We start from the raw sequence: 12,305 nt of genomic DNA, 5'->3' as shown, positions 1-12,305 counted from the left end.
GCGAATCCGCAAACCGATATACTTAAACAAATTATGTGGGTTGGATTGGGTTGATGTTTTCAACCTGCCAACCCATATATTATATAGGTTGGGTTGGATGAATGTATTTTGACCTGTCAACCCGAACCCAACCCCATTGCCATGCCTACATGCTACTCAACCCTTTGGACCTATGTATGTGTCGGAATCAGAGCTTGCTTAATTCTAAGGTTGCCTTGTAATTTTTTGAAAATTATTCTTCTCCTGGTACATGGGCTCTTGTTGTAGGGATCATGTGCATGAATTGTTTAGAGTCAAACTTGTGGAAAACTTATCCTTGGATGGAAAGGTTCTAAGTTGGTATGATGAATTTGTTGTTATTAACCAAGAGAACTAGGATCTATACGAGGAATTCTGTAACAACCATGATTTATGCCAATTTAAAACTTTTTAAACATCCAAAAACCATGAATTACAAAGTGTTTTCAAAATCTTTTCATATCAGAGTTCCCAAAAATCCCAAGTCGTAAAATGTGAGGATGTGTACATCACGTCTTTGCCTTCCCGCGATCCTCAGAAGTACCTGAAACAAAACTTATAAATGTAAGCTCGAAGGCTTAGTGAGTTACTCCCAGAATACCGATACACACATACAGTCCATATACAATGACAACAAACCTAGATATTTTGGCCTGATTGAAAGAAAATGAACCATAATTTTCGATTCTAACTGCTATGTCTTTGTTTTACCAACAATTTAAACTTCTACGACAACTTTGGAATCCATATTATTTTTCGTGGTAAGGTCATATCGAAATGAAGGTCATGGCTATTGTTGAATCAACGAAGGCATACGTTTGTTTAAGGATTATTTGAACAATGTTGAAAGGATACATAATTTATATGTTGAAGAATTCATACCTAAAGAAGCAATTACACTCGGGATACAAAAGTAGATGGTAGTGAAATTGAGGAGGACATCACCCAAAAATGTTTGGAATAAATAAACTCTGGTGGGAAGCTGCCGTCTTTGCAAACTAAAAATAAAGTATTTTCAATTTATGTGTCTATGTTATTGTATTTTTTTTCTCTACCGTTTTATTTTTTATTTAAAATTAATTATAACAAAAGTATAACTTTGATCATAATTAACTTAGATTTAAAAAAACCGGATATACAAATATCCCATTAAAAAAATATGTTTGTACCGTTATTCAAATTCGCACATAATAGATCCGGTTTTCCCTACTCCAAACCCGAATAATTAAAGAACAAATTTTTCAGTATAAAAAAAAAAAAAAATTGAAAAAACAAAATTTTTAATTTCCAGGTTGGATATGATATTTGTACACATCTGATGTAGACATGCACAAAAAGACCGTCTCGGGTCGGACACGAAAAAAAAAAAAAAACAAGATCGAACCGGTCTAAAATGAGATTGGACCGAAAAAAGACTAATTCTGAAAAAGACCAACATCGAACTGACCCAAAACCGTCCGGGACTGTTTCGAGACCGACCCCAACAAAGTTTATAAATATATCATTTTTATTTTTATGTTAATTACAAAAATTTTAATCACACATTATCTAACTACTTTCATTTATTTTTATTTTATTAAACTTAAATGTATCATTTTTAATAAATCTTAATATATTATTTTGATGTTAATCACATATTTGCTAATGGAAAATTTGAAAAACGAAACAAAAAAAAAACACGGAAAAACTGTGAGTCCGAACCTTCAAAGATCAAGTTCAGCTGAAGAAAAAACCAAAAACCGATCCGTAACTTGCCTTTTACAAGACCTTCACAGGGAAAAAAAACGGACCGTTTTAAAGACAAACCTGAGAGTAGAGCTGACAAAAACTGACCCAACTCACTAACCCAACCCGAACCCAACCCAAAATTAGCAGGTTGGGTTGAGATTTTCAACCCATTTATGTTAAATGGATCAACCCGTCTAACCCATTTAATTAAATAGGTTGGGTCGGGTAAAAACTATCAACCCGTTTTCAACCCACCAACCCATTTAACTTTAATTTATATTAAATATAATAATTATTAAAATATTATCATGTATTAATCTATGTATTAGTTTATAAATTACAATGTTTGTATTATTATTTATGTTTTAAAAAAATAAAATCCTAATTTCTACCTTTTTGCTTGACACCGACAACACTAACCACTCTAAAAATCTTTTAGAAATTACATATCTTTAATGTTATTTGAATAATTTCTTTATATATGTGAATTGTGATTGTGCTTTTGTCATACATTGAAATTTTATTTAAGTCTATAACTAATTTAAGTGGTGTAATCTTTAGTTAAATTATTTATTCTTTTTATTTTAAATGGGTCAAACCAAATTTAACCAATTTATTTAATTGGTTGGTTTGGGAATTACATAAACGGGTCAACCCGGTGACAACCCATTTATCTGAAAGGTTGGGTTGGGTTGGAAATATCAACCCATTTAAATAAACTGGTTGGGTTGGGTTGAAATTTTCAACCCAATTAATAAATGGATTGAACCCGAACCCAACCCAAATCGACCCATTGCCACCTTTACCTGGTAGAGAGCCCGATATAAAAGTCTCTAATTTGATGGATAGACATTTTAGGTTTTTAGCCATGGCAGTATCGGCCCAAAAGGCCCAAAACCTCGTCCAAAGGACCGTTTAAAAAATCGAAGTTGACCTTGGCCGGCAATAATCTCTTTAAAGTGCACCCGCAGCGCACGTTAGAACGGAGGAGGCTTATTTGAAATTCTCCCGTCCGGCACAAACAAACGTGACAACCTTATGTAACAACCTGGTCCCACCACAAACATTTCAAAATTCAAAAGCACCCAAAAACGAGGGAGAAATCTGTAACATTTTTTATTTATCAAGGACCTGGTTTGAAAAAATATATAACTAAATCTTCTTAAGCAAAAATCAAATCTAGAGAGAGAGAGAGATGAGAACAAAGCTGTAGATGTAGAGAGAGAGGGAGATTATATGTACAGAGAGAGAAAGCGCATGGTTGATGACGATGGACCGAGAAAAGGAAAGAGAGACGGAGCTAGAAAGTGCGATGTATACCAACTGTTTGTTGTTAGGGCTTGATCCGTCGATCATCGGAGTCGGAGCAAATAACGGTACTCCTCGGGTGGGGTTATTTCGACACTCCAACCCTAAATTGGGTGAACAGCTTCTATACTTCATATTGTCCTCTCTCAGAGGTCCAAAAGTACGCTAACAAACGTTTCTCGTTTGGTTTCTAATTACATTTCATCTACAATTACGATCTGTAGCTTTTGGTTGATCTGACATTGAGATCGATCTTTCAGGATTTTGATAGAGTGTGGCCGATTTTTGATTCTACTCAATCTCGCGATTTTCGGAAGGTAATTTTCTTTTCAATTTTACGATTCAAGCAATTTAATAGTAGGTTTGATGTTACATTTTGGGGGGGGTTTTGTTTGTTATTAGGTCGTACAAAGCATCATAAGTGAGCTTGAATCACAAGGGGCGCTTCCGAGAAGTAATTCGAGGGTTTCATCGCTGGCTACATGTTGCGGACCAAGGTCGGTTGGCTACAAAATTTCCCTTCTGTCTCTCTATGGATGTAATTATAATTTCACTACGATTTAATTGTGCTCAATACATAAGACATGATATTAACCCTTTGATTATGTGCTATTCTCCACAAAGCTTATTGAAGAAATTGAGGGGCAGGGTTAGATAAGACAGATTATGCTATATATGTTGTGACTTGTGAGCACTTGTGGCAAAAGTGTGATGTTGGATTAAGCTATTGGCATTAGTCCCTTAACCCAAAAAGTTTGAATGAATACCATATCCAGCAATATCTTGCTGTGCTTGGTTGTTGTAATCGTGTGCCTAGCCTTCCTTTCTGTAATTCATACAGAGATATTTAGAGTGGACAAAATAAAGAGCAGAGAATTGTAATCGTATGTTCTGTGGGGGTGGAAATAAATGATAATCTTGCACTAGAAATAACTGTTAGCTAACTGCTATACATCATTACAAGCAGTGCCTCTCTCTTTATAAGGTATATCTGATATTATCTTCAGTTTCTTCAGAAGTAGTTGCATGGAAGACACTCTAATATTCTCTTAATCAAACCTTATAAAGTCATATTGTGTGGGTGCTAATTCAAATTTGTTAATGTCACTTCATCTGCATGGAAAAACAAAAATAGTAATCTGATATGATTAATGATAATTGCAGATTCGTGGAACTGTTATGGCAGCTTTCTTTGCATGCTTTGAGAGAAGTTCATAGACGTACATATGCAGCTGATGTAGTCTCAAATCCACTACCCGCTTCACTAACCGATGTAGCTTTCTCACATGCAGCCACTCTTCTTCCCGTAACAAAGGTACATTATACTTACATTTTCGATCTTATTATACATAAAGTTTATCTGAAAACACCTAAATTTACCTACTTTGATGGATTTTTTTTATCAAAGGTTTGATGTTCATTTTTAGCATCCTATTTTTATACCCAATATAATTCATAAGTGAGAATGTGGTAAGTCTTAAGTTTAAGTATTATGAGGTCAATGGTAAAATAAAAGCACAATACATGGTAGAGAAATGTTAACAATATAAATTTTCAACTATCTATACAAAAGGAGACAATTTTTCATATAAATTTATCAAACGAAACGATTCGGTATGGTCAACATAAATGTTGACTTCTACTCTGTTTGTATGACCACGACCTCTTCAGCCACAATCCACCCATTACACTCCTGCTTCAAAGAAGGTGCACATCCCTTCACCAAAAATAACACAATGTAAGAAATAGCAACCATTTGCTTATATTATGGCATCTTACTTTCTTTCATTTTTAGGGTTAATGTCATAAATGCTATTTCTTGCTTTTAACCTTTTTTCAATCTCCAAGAGTATGCGCCATTTTTGCTCTTCTCTTTCCGGGGAGATTGAATTACATTATCCCCCTAGACTATTGTACATTTTACCTGTAGTCCTCGGCTAGATGAATAATTACTATAAAGTTGTCTATTTAATTATTTTTATTTTAAATAATAAAATCCCTACATATTGGCCTTTTAATCGATTTAGTCCCTATATATATTTTTTATTCAACTAAGTCCCAAAAACCGGTAATCGTATTCAATTTAACCCCTTGACCCGGTCAACAAGTCATCCAACTTTCGAAAATTACATTTTTGGCCCAAATTTCAAAATTTATTACAAATTTGGTCCAAAATTTACACTTTTGGTCCAAATTTTAATTTTTTTTTACAGATTTGGTCTAAAATCGCAGATGGGCTTAATCCATCTCTGATTTTCATGGTTATATTTGTAATTTGGATTTTCTTTTTTACTATTTGCCACAAAGTAATTAAGAAATTTAGTTATATTTGCAATTTTTTTTCTTCAATAAAATATCAGGAAACACAATTATTTAGCCGAGGGACTAAAGGTGAAATTTTACAATAGTCTAGGGGGTTATGTAATTCAATGATTCCCCGGAAAGAAAAGAGTAAATGAGCGCATACTCTTCAGCCTTCTCGTACAACCCAACCCAACCCGTCGAGCTCGCGGCCGCCGCCACCGCCTTCTGATCTTGCTTTTATCCGTTCAAATTTCTTTCAGGAGAAGCATAGTTCGAAGATATATCCGTAAAGCTCCCAGCTGTTTTGGCATCTTCTCAATCACCCAAAACGGTATATGCTTATATCTTCATGGACCTCCAATTAGTTTACATTAAGTTAATTACTCTTCTGTTGACATTAGAACATCACATCTCTCTTAATTTCATAGGCGGTTTTCGTTTAGGGTTTTGTGCATGGACCACTGTATATTTTGCTCGTTCTTTACCATTACACATATTTTGGTGCTTGTTGATTCACAATTCACAAATCTTCTCAAGTTTCTATATTTGTACTAGTTCTCACTGTCGATTTAAGTTTGTCTACAGAATTACAATCGAAATTACATATTGAGTGATTATGCTTGTTCTTGTTCTAATTGTATCACGTCGCATTTACTTTGTTCAAGATGGGGGAAGTCATGCTAGGCATGCCAGGACTTTGGGCTGATGATAATTCTGAAGCAGCTGATCATTATACAACCAAAATTGGTGGAGTTCCTGTAAGTAAATCGAATACATTAGTGGGATTCATGTGATACGACAATTTATGCTGCTATATAACAAGTCTAATGCTTTTGCAGGATTGGCCTTTTCTCCATTCGATTATAAAACCTGATCTTCTTAAGTGTGATTCATGTGGAGAGAAACTATGTCTTGTGACTCAGGTTAATGTTAATTTCAAGTCATTGATTTTTATGATCTTAGATCTTTGAATGAAATTGAAGTGGTTTATAACTGTGCTTTATTTGCTTTAATTCCCAGATTTATGCTCCTATTTCCAGTACAACAATGACAACAGAAGAGCGTGTTATTTACATATTTTCTTGCATTGCAACAGCTTGTGAAACCAAGAGGTAGTTTATACTTATACAGTTATACTGTTTTGTTAAGTAAATATTAAATAATGCACAAATCATAATTACTCAAAAATCTTTCTTCATATACAGATGGCGTGCTCTTCGTGTTCAGAGATCTTCCACTGATAAAGATTTAAACCCTTCATCCCATGATTCTGTTGCATCACCATCAACCACTAAGTTGCAAGATGATCCATGGGCATTCAATGATGAAGAAGAAGATGATGATGATGAAATAGATCTTGATGCCATATGTAAGGCCCTTAATGAAGCCACAACATTAGCTTCAGCTTCCAAAACGAAAAAGCAGAATACTTTATCTGATTCAATTGAAAACCCCTCACCTATAAGCCTAAGTAGATCCATTGATGACAAGACACCAGGTATGACTACTTTTCCGAGAAAAATGTTAAAACTTTTATATTTTGGGTAAATAAAAGAATGGTTTTATCGGTTGCAGTGCTACCATGCTTTTATATATATCCTAAGGAGGAAAATTATTTAGAGGACGCTGCTGCTCTCAATAAGAGTGAATCTAAACATAAAATCGAAGAGAAGAAAGATGATGATAATGATGAGAAAGAATCATGGATAGGGGAAAGTTATGAGTATGATAGAACCCTACATGCTGACAAAACTTATCTTAAATTCAAGAAACGATTGGATGTGTATCCAGAGCATTGTTTCAGGTGTACTTAAATTGTTATGAAAGATGATGAAAAGGGTGTTTTTTTTTTTTAATTATTATAATTGTTGAGTTTGTGTGTGTGTGTGTAGATACTCATATGGTGGGAAGCCACTTTTGGCAACTTCAGAAGCAGGGGATCCTGGAAGATGTTTGTTGTGTGGTGAAATAAGGCACTATGAAATGCAGCTTATGCCTCCATTGTTATATTTTCTACAGGAAGCATCAAAGAATCAGTCATTGGAAAATTGGGATTGGACAAGTGTAATTGTGTATACTTGTTCTAAGGTAAGTTCACTTCATACAAAGTTTCTTTACCAAATTTGTATAGAAAAGGGAGATTGAAAAAAGGTTAAAAGCAAGAAATAGCATTTATGACATTAACCCTAAAAATGAAAGAAAGTAAGATGCCATAATATAAGCAAATGGTTGCTATTTCTTACATTGTGTTATTTTTGGTGAAGGGATGTGCACCTTCTTTGAAGCAGGAGTGTAATGGGTGGATTGTGGCTGAAGAGGTCGTGGTCATACAAACAGAGTAGAAGTCAACATTTATGTTGACCATACCGAATCGTTTCGTTTGATAAATTTATATGAAAAATTGTCTCCTTTTGTATAGATAGTTGAAAATTTATATTGTTAACATTTCTCTACCATGTATTGTGCTTTTATTTTACCATTGACCTCATAATACTTAAACTTAAGACTTACCACATTCTCACTTATGAATTATATTGGGTATAAAAATAGGATGCTAAAAATGAACATCAAACCTTTGATAAAAAAAATCCATCAAAGTAGGATACGTTTTTCTTCGGTTCTTAAATTATTTTGCAGAAAGTTGTTCAATTTGGTATTATTGATCTCACAAAAGGCAAGTCTCATGTCTCTTTTAGCATATCCATTGAGTTTAATAGTTTATTGTTCATATTTGTTTTTTTTTTAAATGTTAAATCTTGTTTTAATGAATGCAAGTCAGTAGGAAGTAAATGTGCAAAAAAAGAAAAATACTAAATATGGGATGATCATGGTTATTTCAAGTCAAAATAAAATTCTAAAGTAACAAATGCTAAATTTAAAAGATAAACACTTGTAATGCATAATACATATTATACTTCCCAAATAAGTAACCAAAAACTAACCTCATCCCCAAATAAATTACATATTAACTAACATCAATAAATTATGATTATAGTGTCTTGATTTTTAATTATACATTATAGAGAGTCGGTTAATATTTAGTCATTATTTTTATATTCGTATCGATTTTGAACTACAAAAACTATATTCAAATAATACAAATGAAATGTAACATATACGATGGTAATAATGCAAAAATAAGCTTCAAATTTGGTTTGATACAAAAAAATACTCTAAAACTTATTTATAAAAGCAACAAGAAATAACAACGAACTTTCAAAAAGAAATTATTGCAACTAACTTTTAAAAACTATCAAGAATGTATAATATAGGATGATAATAATGCTTAAAAACACCGAGTTTGGTCTGATGCGAAAAAAGTAATTTTATATGAAAGTAGAATTGCAGTAATACTTAGAGAACCTATATGTTTTTTATCTGATACAAAAGTGGTCGAAACATACTTCTAAATTGGCAAGAAATAGCAATGAACTTTTAATTCATCTTGAATAACCATTTAATAGATATATGTGAAAGATATGAATACTCAGCAGTTAAAACCATAGACCTTACTCAAACGTCCGCAAATGTCTTGAGTAAACATTCATTTTTCCATTATTTTATCATTGTCATAAAATAAAAATAAAAAATCATCATTTGTTTAAATTGTTTTAATTCGTCTCATAATAACAAGTAAGTTGTGTGCCAATTATGTATTTTGACATTTTCAATGAGTTATGGGCAATATCTAAATCGAGCAAGCATAAATGTTTTTATATTTCTTTGATAGAGTTTTTTTTATATTTAATATTGTATGTGTGTGTGTGTGGGGGGGGGGGGGGGGGGGGGGGGGGGTTATGTGGTTCATTTCAAATAAACATAAATAAGTTGCTATTTTTTAAAATAAACAATTCTATTTCGCAATATAACCATAAAATAACAATGTATTTTGAAAGTGCACTGTCAAACGTTGGATTATACTTGCGTAGACCCGTTTTGCGCATGGTTAATTATATATAGATGTTTCTGGTGTCACAAGTAAAAAAGGTCTGAAGGTACTTTATGGAAATGAAGGTCGTTTAACTAATAAAACAAAAAATATTGTATACAAAGAAGTCCTTCAACGAGTATATATATATTTACCAACCTTAGTGTATTTTATACACATTTCAATAATATCAATAACCCTTATTTTTTTATAATTATTCTGCAATATCTATATACATTTATATTTTATTTATGCGTTTCCCGCGTTTAACGCGGGTCATAATTTAGTTTTTACTAAACACCAAACCTTAAACTCTAACTCCATAACCGTAACTCATAAATGCGAAACATAAAATCTATACTCTCAATAAACTATTTGCTGATACACAACATATTCTGTAATTAACATGTTTCTAAAACATAATCATTTATCGAAAGAGGACTGCTTGCTAAAATAAATAAAACGTATGTTTTTTAATTTAAAAAGACGACATTAAAATTTAAAAAAACAATACGACTTAATATTCAAAGTTAAAAGCTAACACCATTTTTAAATTAGATGAAACAATATTAAAATATTAAAAATGAGCAATATTTGACATAATTTTATGTTTATTTTGTTACAAAGCTAACTTATATTGGATTAGATAACTTATTTTTACTAAACACCAAACCTTAAACTCTAGGTCCATAACCGTAACTCATAAATGTGAAACACAAAATATATACTCTCAAAGAAAATATTTGTTAATGCTTGGAATCGAATATGTTATCATGAAACATAAATGATATATTTTTACACAATGGATCCAACATATGAAAACACATATCTCATTCCCATACACAAAAAACGATGAATACAATAAAAAGAATACATTGTTCGTAAAAGAAAAACAAATCATTGAATTGAAACTAATCACCATTTAATTTTTAAAAGAAAATTTTAATCATCCGTCGCTTCGCGCGGGTAAACGGCTAGTGTGTGTGTGTGTGTGTGTGTGTGTGTATATATATATATATATATATATATATATATATATATATATATATTGGTCCAGAATCAATCATACATGCACACAATATATAATGAAAAAAAAATAACCTAACCATATATATATATATATATATATATATATATATATATATATATATATATATATATATATATATATATATATATAGGGTTAGGTTCATTTGAGACCACCTATATTTTGTGAGACCGTGAGACACATTTTTTTTATTTTTTTTATTTATTATTTATTTATTTATTAATTTTTTTTAGTTAATTCAAGTTCCGAAAATAATATTTTAAAAAAAGAATTTTTGGATTTTACCATTTATTTTTCATTTTAAAATTATTTTTTAGAATATGTCAGTGTAATATTCTATTAAATATTTCACGTATTTTTCAAAAAAAATGGAATTTATTTTTATTTTTTTTTATTTTTTTTTACTTTTTTTTAGTTAATTCAAGTTCCGAAAATAATATTTAAAAAAAGAATTTTTAGATTTTTCCATTTATTTTGCATTTTAAAATTATTTTTTAGAATATGTCAGTGTAATATTCTATTAAATATTTCACGTATTTTTCAAAAAAAAATGGAATTTATTTTTATTTATTTTTATTTATTTTTACTTTTTTTTAGTTAATTCAAGTTCCGAAAATAATATTTAAAAAAAGAATTTTTAGATTTTTCCATTTATTCTGCATTTTAAAATTATTTTTTAGAATATGTCAGTGTAATATTCTATTAGAATATTTCACGTAGTTTTCAAAAAAAATGGAATTTATTTTTATTTTTTTAGTTAATTCAAGTTCCGAAAATAATATTTAAAAAAAGAATTTTTAGATTTTTCATTTATTCTGCATTTTAAAATTATTTTTTAGAATATGTCAGTGTAATATATTATTATAATATTTCATGTATTTTTCAAAAAAAAAAACGGAATTTTTTTTAGTTAATTCAAGTTTCAAAAATAATATTTAAAAAAGAATTTTTGGATTTTTCCATTTATTTTGCATTTTAAAATTATTTTTAGATTTGGTCTCACGGCCTCACAAAATTAGAATGGTTTCAAATGAACCTGAACCTATATATATATATATATATATATATATATATATATATATATATATATATATAGGGTTAGGTTATATTGTTTCCAGTAACTATTGTGTGCCAGAATGCACAGATCTGGACCATCGGATGAATAGAATCAACAATCATGATCTGAGGGTCTATGATATTACAATAGGGTAGCATGTATCATATAATCACACAATTTTTATCAAAAGGGTATTTTGGACAATTAACTACATTTATAAAAGGAAATTTTTGGAATTTTAGGGATGATTAATTATCCTAATTTATAAAATCTGAATTTTTTAATTAATTTAATTTGAAATTTTACCGATTTTATTCTATCAGAATATTTTTTTTGTTAGAATAATACTATTTCAGCATTTTATTCTAACAGAATATTACTGAAGAAAAACAAAATTCATGAATAAGATGGTCAAATAACAAACATTCTAATATATTCTTATACATCCGAACTTAAATACAAATTCATACATATTCTTACAGACTAAAAGTCTTATACATTTTAATATAGTTATAAAAATTCTAAAAAAAATATAAACAAAAATGAATAACATTCTTAAAAAAAAATAACAACATTCCGCTAGAATACTATCGTGTGCCGTGTTTTTTTCTTGAATTCTTGAATTCTGAAAGAATATTGTTGTTTTTGGATGTTGAATCTTGAAATTCTGAAAGAATATTGTTGTTTTTCTTCATTCTTTGAGAATGAAGTATCATATATCTTTTTTTCATAAGTTTCCTCATCATTTCTGCTTCATCCTAGCAACTGCACCTTAAACATACAAATAATTAATTGAAATTCTTTCAGAATACAACAAAGATATTCTTACAGAATAAACTATTCTTGCATAATGGTTTTAAATATTCTAAACAGGAATAAAAGTAATTTAATAGGATACCTATAATCAACATGAA

General features: G+C 30.3%; 1 protein-coding gene across 1 annotated transcript; it reads left to right on the top strand.

The window, feature by feature from the left end:
* The first annotated feature begins 2,907 nt into the window (after window positions 1-2,907).
* On the top strand, window positions 2,908-7,873 carry LOC128132225 (uncharacterized). Its single transcript, XM_052768558.1, has 11 exons — window positions 2,908-3,214; window positions 3,315-3,371; window positions 3,457-3,551; window positions 4,219-4,369; window positions 6,024-6,116; window positions 6,198-6,281; window positions 6,379-6,470; window positions 6,564-6,856; window positions 6,934-7,162; window positions 7,251-7,446; window positions 7,623-7,873. Exons 1-11 carry the CDS (start codon window positions 3,011-3,013, stop codon window positions 7,698-7,700), a joined length of 1,572 nt encoding a protein of 523 aa, XP_052624518.1. The 5' UTR covers window positions 2,908-3,010; the 3' UTR covers window positions 7,701-7,873.
* The last annotated feature ends 4,432 nt before the right edge of the window (window positions 7,874-12,305 follow it).

This window comes from Lactuca sativa, chromosome 2 (genome assembly GCF_002870075.4).
Source record: "Lactuca sativa cultivar Salinas chromosome 2, Lsat_Salinas_v11, whole genome shotgun sequence".
Classification (NCBI taxonomy): Eukaryota; Viridiplantae; Streptophyta; class Magnoliopsida; order Asterales; family Asteraceae; genus Lactuca; species Lactuca sativa.
The sequence above is the reverse complement of the archived record's forward strand: the minus strand, read 5'-3'. Positions and strand labels throughout refer to the sequence as shown.

Excerpts from the sequence above, each read along its gene's own strand:
- LOC128132225 (XM_052768558.1), top strand. The coding sequence starts at position 3,011 with ATGACGATGGACCGAGAAAAGGAAAGAGAGACGGAGCTAGAAAGTGCG. Across the intron at positions 6,471-6,563 it reads ACAGCTTGTGAAACCAAGAG|ATGGCGTGCTCTTCGTGTTC; the intron begins GTAGTTTATACT and ends CTTCATATACAG. Across the intron at positions 7,163-7,250 it reads TATCCAGAGCATTGTTTCAG|ATACTCATATGGTGGGAAGC; the intron begins GTGTACTTAAAT and ends GTGTGTGTGTAG.